General features: G+C 39.7%; 1 protein-coding gene and 1 long non-coding RNA gene across 9 annotated transcripts in view; one reads left to right on the top strand and one right to left on the bottom strand.

Annotated features, from left to right (window-relative positions):
• Window positions 1-7,500, bottom strand: part of LOC137984116 (protein Wnt-4a-like) — a 34,792-nt gene that overhangs the window by 11,630 nt on the left and 15,662 nt on the right. For 5 of the 8 annotated variants that reach the window (XM_068831330.1, XM_068831328.1, XM_068831331.1 and 2 more), the window contains 3 exons: window positions 2,560-2,712; window positions 2,162-2,391; window positions 537-829 (listed from right to left, as the gene is read on the bottom strand). In XM_068831330.1, coding sequence (XP_068687431.1) covers window positions 537-829; window positions 2,162-2,391; window positions 2,560-2,639 — 603 coding nt within the window. In that variant the 5' untranslated portion in view covers window positions 2,640-2,712. The remainder of the gene's footprint in view (window positions 1-536; window positions 830-2,161; window positions 2,392-2,559; window positions 2,713-7,500) is intronic. The other 3 variants (XM_068831326.1, XM_068831327.1, XM_068831333.1) reach the window with 1 other exon arrangement.
• Window positions 2,727-6,302, top strand: LOC137984124 (uncharacterized). Its single transcript, XR_011119081.1, has 3 exons — window positions 2,727-2,961; window positions 5,045-5,191; window positions 5,621-6,302. It is a non-coding gene; the product is annotated as an uncharacterized lncRNA (long non-coding RNA).

The following is a 7,500-nucleotide window of genomic DNA, read 5'->3' as shown; positions in this document are numbered from 1 at the left end:
AAGAGGATACAGTTTCTCTCGCTTTCCCTTCCACGACTATTACTCGTGATGTTTCAATTTTCCGCATAACGTAGGATCATAATACGATATATACACGCTAAACCATGCTCCTTTTTGTTACTTTGGTTTGGATGGTAGCTGCATCTCCTCCAATTCTACTCTTACTCAAGGAGGTTTTGCCTAGTTTATTAGATTGATTACGCCGCTACAAAACGCTTTGTAAGCCGCTATGCTATACCGGCTATCATCAGCACTGATTTAAGGACGTCTCTGCATCCCTCTTTTTCCCTTCCTTGTTACTAATTTTTACCTCCAGGATGAAAAAATATGAAAGTACTTCACCAAAGCATGGTAGGTCCCCGACGTTCCTTGCTTCACGCTTATAATGGTGGGTTTTGTGTGGCAATTAAATTTATGTAGTGAACCAACATCTGGTTGAATGATACTTTTCAGAAAATTCAGAAAGTATAAAAAAAAAAACCGAAAAGAAAGCAAAAACAAACAGTTGTTTATATCGAATCTAAGACAGAACTTACCGTTCTTCCTGCTTCGTTATTATGCAAGTTCATGAGTGCACGGCCTGTGGCAATCGGTTCCAGTCCCTTTATACGTTTCTTCTCCACAGCGTCCGTAAACTTCGTACTGTATCTGACGCCGTAAGCAATGTTGTCATTGCATCCTCCCCAAATCCAATTTTCCTTTTCTAGTGCCAACTTCGGTTTTCTTCCACAACTACACACGTCTAACCTTCCAATACTGCAGGCGTGAGTTACGCTGTACGCTACAGCGGCCGAGGCAAGAGAGTACACAAAAGCTGATTCCTTTGTTCCTGTGAAAACACCGAAAGGTGTTTGTAACTTTAATCAACATTACTTAATCAGAGATTCTTTCGAGTGTCTCCGTGATGAGTCATTAGTTTGTTTACTTAGCAGCCATATTCTTCAACAGTCGTAAACTAATTTCTTTTCCAAGAAAATTTGCTTTTGGTTTTTAAGTGATCTGTTCTAAAAACAATAAAACAACTATTACTGATTGGCGAAAAACCCACTCGAAACAAGTAGATGGAAAAGGCCAGGTGTCTTCTTGTACTTCACACTCGCCTGAGGTGAGCCCTTCCGACTCAGTTCCAATTTATGGCAAAGTAGTCGCCTGTGGTCTCCGGGGATTAGTAGGAGATGTCTTGTTCCAGCCCTTGATTATACCTCAGTGATGCACGAGTGTCGAAATATTGGCTCTTGAATCAAAACTTTGTAATCTCGTGTAGTATTATTAACACAGAGTAGCATTAAACCACGTCTAATCGTCAACCTGATTGCAGTGTGACCCTAAATCAACCTTTGTCACAGCATTTATTTCCGAAGTAGTCCCAAGGAGAGAGGTTTTTGCAATGCGTTTCTAGCGCCGAAATTGTACTAATCCGACTGATTTTGGAGCACGTAAACGTGTTTTTGTCTACGTGATAATGATTGAGAGGATGAAATATTTTCGGACTGATTAGTCTGCTACAGACAAGGGACAAGGTGCTTCGGTAATTCGAGCAGGATCAAAAAAACGCCCAGAATTTTTTCAACCCTCGCAAATCTTTTAAATAATACCGTTAAGAATTTGAAATTTAAAATTAAACCAAGCGTTTTCCGTGGTTATCCACACCGTAACAGAGTCTACAATTCCCAAGCAAAAGGTTAATTGAAACTGAGTTGCAAAGAAAAGGCAAGCAATTCTTGATGACCCCATCGAAACTGAGAACTGTAAGGTGTAATCGGTAATTAAGCAAATCGTTCGTAACGTTATAAAGCATTTGAAATGAAACAATTTTTGGCTCACTCCTTGATCCAGACGATGACCGGCCTGTGAGGCTTTTCCGTGCGCATGAGTATAAAAGTCTCTCTGGGTTTGATTACTATTTTTTGACAACTTTGATACTGAGATAATAGATAACAAACCGAGATGGCAAGGATTTCCCGTTCTTCGCCTGAAGCGATATGCAGAGATACAGTCATGGAACAATTTAGGAACGATTTCCAGACGATCAAATGTCTGCCCGAAAGACTGTATGACTCGTTGTATGACCAATTCTGGGTTATAATTCTCGAGAAATAAACAACAAGGCAGGAATACCTGAAGACATTCAATTAATTAAATACTATTAATAAGTGTTTACCTCTTTTCAGATCGTTGTAATAACTTGGAGCATTGTCGATCGTGCTACAATTCCACCTTCTGTTTGTTAACTGTGCCTGACATTCTCTTTTTGTCATTTCCATCGCCACAGATACATATTTCATAACAGAAGGGAATCGTCTACAAATTTTGTACTGATCGCCAACGAACCCATGAGTTTTACGACAATCGGTCTTGTTCCAATAGTTTTCTGAGGGGATCTTAATGCCTCTACAATGCAAGGACAACAAACAGACTTTCAATCACAGGTACTCCGGCTGAGTTTTGAGTAGGTTACATCAAAATGGGGACTTTACTGGCATGAATAAGCACTCAGCAAATAACTACACGGAAATCTAAGGGTCATGAGATACTAAAAAAGCAAAGGGTCATACTCACAGCCAACGAATTCCCTGGATTCTCTGTACAGCGGCACAAAGTGTCAGCAAGATTGCAGTGGTGAAAAACAGAGCCTGCATGTCCTCGCTGTTGTTGCCCGTCCGTTCGTGCAAATAGCAGCTTGATTAATATAGCAAGAGATTACGAGTGGACCTGCCAAGTAACAAAGGAGAAAAGTATAAATAAGTTAAGCTAATTAACAACAGAGTCGACCTTTCATATCAAGTTATCAAAAAATGTCCCCTTTTGGCTACCCGGCTTGGGTTACATGGCATTGTATGCAATGGAAGCGATACTATGGAAAACAAAGCCGCTCTGCTGTTGTGAAGAGTAAGTCGGCGCACCTTGTATAAAAACAGCAAATGAAACTTCAGTAACGGAGCAACGGATAAAGAGATCAGTGTAAGGGTGTTCTAAATTGTAGCGTCCCACGTCAAATGTTTTTTTTTTATAGCAGGAGATTCATGTATGAGTAATTAATCATGTATTTGGGGCCCTCCCCGATCCGCCCTGGCGAGTGTCCGTAACAGCTACGATTTTAAACTGCTTTCAACAGCTTCTGCCTTTAGTTGCCAAAATTTCCGCCACCAGCTGGTTTACCTGAGCTTAAAGCAAGTGTTACTCTTTGTCAATATGACAATGATGTGGCGTTACTAACATAAATACTACCTATACTGAAGAAACGGGTTTAAATTGGCCACAAGCAAACAATTAGTACTCTGCGCTTTGAGCTTTTGCCGGCCGAAAAAAAAAAAGTTGCCTGAAATTAAAAACGCCTTTCCGCGTTTTGGCGCGGATGCCATGAACTGCGTCGACGGTGTGTGGTGCACGTGAGCGTTGAAATTGTTTGCTTGAATGGCAACATTTTTTTCTTTATTCATACGGGGAAATTATAAATTATTTACTTATAGTTACACAATTTTATTCTGCGGATAAGAGATTGTTAAAGTGACAGTTCCACTTGATGAAATACCAAGTTCCGCAGGGAGCAGTGGTGAGAGCACTCGTCTTCCACCAATGTGGCCCGGGTTCGATTCCCAGACTTTGACTACAAAGCCAAAACAAGAGAAAAAGATAATTTACTTGACAAAGTTGTTAATTGGAAACAAATTAAACCACTTATCGACTGTGATTCAAAACTATCGCGAGAGGGTCACTTATGAAAACCACAAAACACCCAAGGGATGACCCAAGGGATGATCACCCAAGGGGTGATCAATTGTGGTACTTCTGTTGGCAATAGAGGAATAAATAGTTTAGTATTGAGAGTTGGGGGTTAAGGATGCAGCTCATGAAGAGAGAGCGCGGACAGCTATCCAGAAGTAGATAGGACTGATTGTTTTACGGAGACGACAAACCTTTGACGTCCCGCGAAATGATGGCACGATTCATTTTACAAAGGTTTGGCAATGGAGTAGAGTTGGTGACCTTTGGCAAAACTGTGGTCAACACATAGAAAGCCCCACTAATTTAGGATGAACTGAAACTGGATTGTTCTAATAGAGATGGGTTGCATGGCTACTGTAACAAATCTCGAAATCACTTCGTCCGCAAAATTTTAATCACGGTCGGTCGGAAGAGTTGTGTTTCTGCATACAAGTGGGAGTGATTAAAAGTCAATGGTAGAAAATCGGTGAAGTGTATTTCGTCGATTTTAAAGCGCTTAAGTTGAAGACGATTTAAGAAACTCTATTTACAGCAGATCCCACACCACTGAAAATCGGTCGTGATATTGATGCGATTGCTGCATTAGTATTTGATGATTTGATTCTTCAGTTAAAAAGATATCATTGTCCGGCTCAGGACGGTATCCTCGTCTTGCTTGGCTTTGCAAGGCGGTATCTTCTTTTCTTTTGTTCTTGGTTCAGATTCAACTCCTTGAAATTAAGGCATAGCTGGTTAGAAAAACAGGACTGACAGCCATAATTGATTTGCTGTTAATCTTAACTAAATGTTTGGTGTTTGGTTTGTTTTGAGAGAACTTGGTTCACTAGCTTATTTTCCATCGGAACTAAGGGTCAGGGTTGCGCCTCGCATGGGATACTTTTCCCGTTCGCACAATCCCTTGAAGTCTTTTATTTATTCATTCTTATCGATTTAAGAATAACTGCCCTGGTAATGATCGGAATATAGTTGCTAACACTCAATCTTAACATATCAAAGTTTCTTCTGCTTCCTTGATTGATGCCATAAACTGAAGCGAATGACATAACTCGTAATAAATGAATTGCAGCTGATCAAATCTTGGCATTCATGCAAAATGAATTCTCTAAAGATGTGGTCTTCTTATGGAATGAGTCCAAGTTTTCAGTGGAGGTGCTCAGCTCCTTTTTACGTACTACGAAGTGCAATATCATAGTTCACTTTAATCCTCGTTAAGCCATCCTAAACAGAAAGGCATGGAAGTACAGATGGTTTGAAAGCCCTGCCTGTGTCGATGGATGTCGAATAATCATTACACTAACACGGTTATTATTGCACACAGGAACTATTTCACACTGATATCAGTCACAGAGGGCGGAAGCTTTGCCGGAGAAGGTCGTGGGAACCTTCAAGACTCGACTTCAATCATACTGAAACTTGTGATACTTGTCGTTTTGTTTTTGGTAACTTGATTGCTTCTTATAGACAGGTAATTGAAGAAAACAAGTATTAGTATTAAATTTAAATTGAGCTAAATTCTGACCAATTCTGTCGTAACACAGCCTCGGGTTTCAAATGCACGGTGATCCTTCACAATCATGCAGTCCATATCAAACTCTCCACCGCAGCTAGGAGAATGCCCGAACACACAAGGAGGCACTTTCTGTTTAAGATTACGATCTATCGACGTCAGGTTATACAGGTTTAAAAATCGATAGTAAAGTGCGGAATGTTTCCTATCTGTCTATCATAGAGAGAGAGAAAAAGAGATGATTTACTGAGCAGGTTTTGCATTCTTGGGCATACCATTTGCTTCGCCGAAAGGTCACGCATGTCAGCAAAACAGATTGTTTGAAAAAAGAACCTCTTGACATGAAGAAATATTACTAAAAATTATTTGTCTCCATTTTTTTTTTAGCTTAAGGCGCATTAATAGAGGCAATATTTTCAGGAACTGTTAACATGAAATGGATCTGGCCCACACAAGAAGAATGCTAGAAATTAAGTCGATCAGTTGTTTGATAACATCACAAAGTTTGTTCCGTCCAAACTCCAAACAAAACCCTGCGGGTACCCAAATACAACCCACGCAACTGTTGTGGTGAAAACCGGCAACCCACAAAAGGACTGAAATATCTGATCGCAAAATTATTTACGTAGCCTTATTCTGCTTGACGGAACGTAATTTTGACAGTTAAGGGTCTTAGAGACCAAACTTTACCATTTACTTGCGTTGTGGAATATGCTAGTGTGATTTATGTGTCAGTGTCATTTGACGTAAGCCCATTTACATGAATCATAATTTGGGAAAAGTTTTAGAATTGTAAATCTTTAGTTGAATTATTGGACTTTTATTTAATAACTGATTGCCACCTGATTTCGATGAGTGGGATGGAAATATATCAAATTGGACTAATTCTCTCCCCACATCCTAGGAACATGTTTAAAAATGGCCAAAGGATGCAAAAGTAACTAGGTGACCCTTTTTTCTTTTAAATTTGAAGGAATGTTGTAGACATGATGACTCATGTTGATTAAGAAGAAACGATTTGAGTGTCATCCTGAGCAACAATTTTACATTTCAGTTTACGATTCTGATACTCAATAAAGGTTCTCAAAGTTTAATAAGGCATGGAGTGCTTTATTTTAATTGAATATTCTCACTTCTTGTACCCAAGGCCGTATGGCAGAACCATAAAGTATAAACCAGAAGATGAAAAAGCAGGAAAAACTCTTTTTACAAAAATGATAATTACCCGAGATATTAAAGTCAAAGGAATGTTCTCACTAATGCCGACGAAATATTTCCTTCGGGGATGTTCGGCCCTTAATAACGAGCGTTATATCTCCGCATTCGACGCCTACTGCTGTCGCCGGATACGAAGTACCCTTCCCCGCCTATAGAAGGAAGAAACCCCTGACATCGTTAATGAAATCTTGTCTACCACTCCCTGGTGCGTCACTGTTCCTGTCTACGATAAGATAATTTTTTAGCGTTACGAGAACCACAGAGATCTCATTCTTTTGGATAAGGTCGATAAAGGGCTTAGCTGTTCGTTTTTTTTCCGGCTGGAGAAATGAATGCGTCAGAAACGACGGCGCCGTGAACTTGAAATTGTTACTCAGATTTCCCATATTCAGTCAAAAATGTCTGCGTAATTAAGTATTCCGGTATATACTCAGGGAGATTATTTTCGAACTGCTCCTTCAATCTTATACGAAAGCGCGTTCGCGAGCCGTATTTTAAGTCACTCATCTCGTTCGGGTCCTAAATTTGTCAAGCGTCAAAGGGCTACGTAACTGCGAATGACGGATAGGAGATTTGAGGCTAGCAGTTCTTTACGTCCCTTAAAGATCATCAAAAAAACGTCAAGTAGGCCGTTATGTAGAAAAGACTCCATTAAATTGATAAATTAAACACGGTTATCATCTGAGAGCAACACGAAGAGCTTTCCTTTTGTTGCTAATGAGAAACCTCGCGGCGCTTAATATTGGCATCTTCAGACATTATTGATCAGTAATCCGTAGGGAGTCAATTAAACACGGTAGTTTACTGAATTTTCCAGCTTGAGTCACGTAGTTTGCAGTTTAAGAAGAGAAAGTAAAATCGACTCAGCAAGTGACGCTACATTTTCAAAAGCATGGATCTTTTCCAAGTCAGGTCATTATTTAGGCCTCTGAAATAACAATTATGAACATACAAAATATGTAAAATCGAAAGAATTATCTCATTTTAAAAGTGAAAACAAAAAAAACTGATAAGGCGTTACGAACAAAGAATCGCACGACTACAGAACA

The sequence above is a fragment of the Montipora foliosa genome, chromosome 13 (assembly GCF_036669935.1).
Source record: "Montipora foliosa isolate CH-2021 chromosome 13, ASM3666993v2, whole genome shotgun sequence".
Classification (NCBI taxonomy): domain Eukaryota; kingdom Metazoa; phylum Cnidaria; class Anthozoa; order Scleractinia; family Acroporidae; genus Montipora; species Montipora foliosa.
Note: the sequence above shows the minus strand (reverse complement) of the source record. Positions and strands in the feature narration are given on the sequence as shown.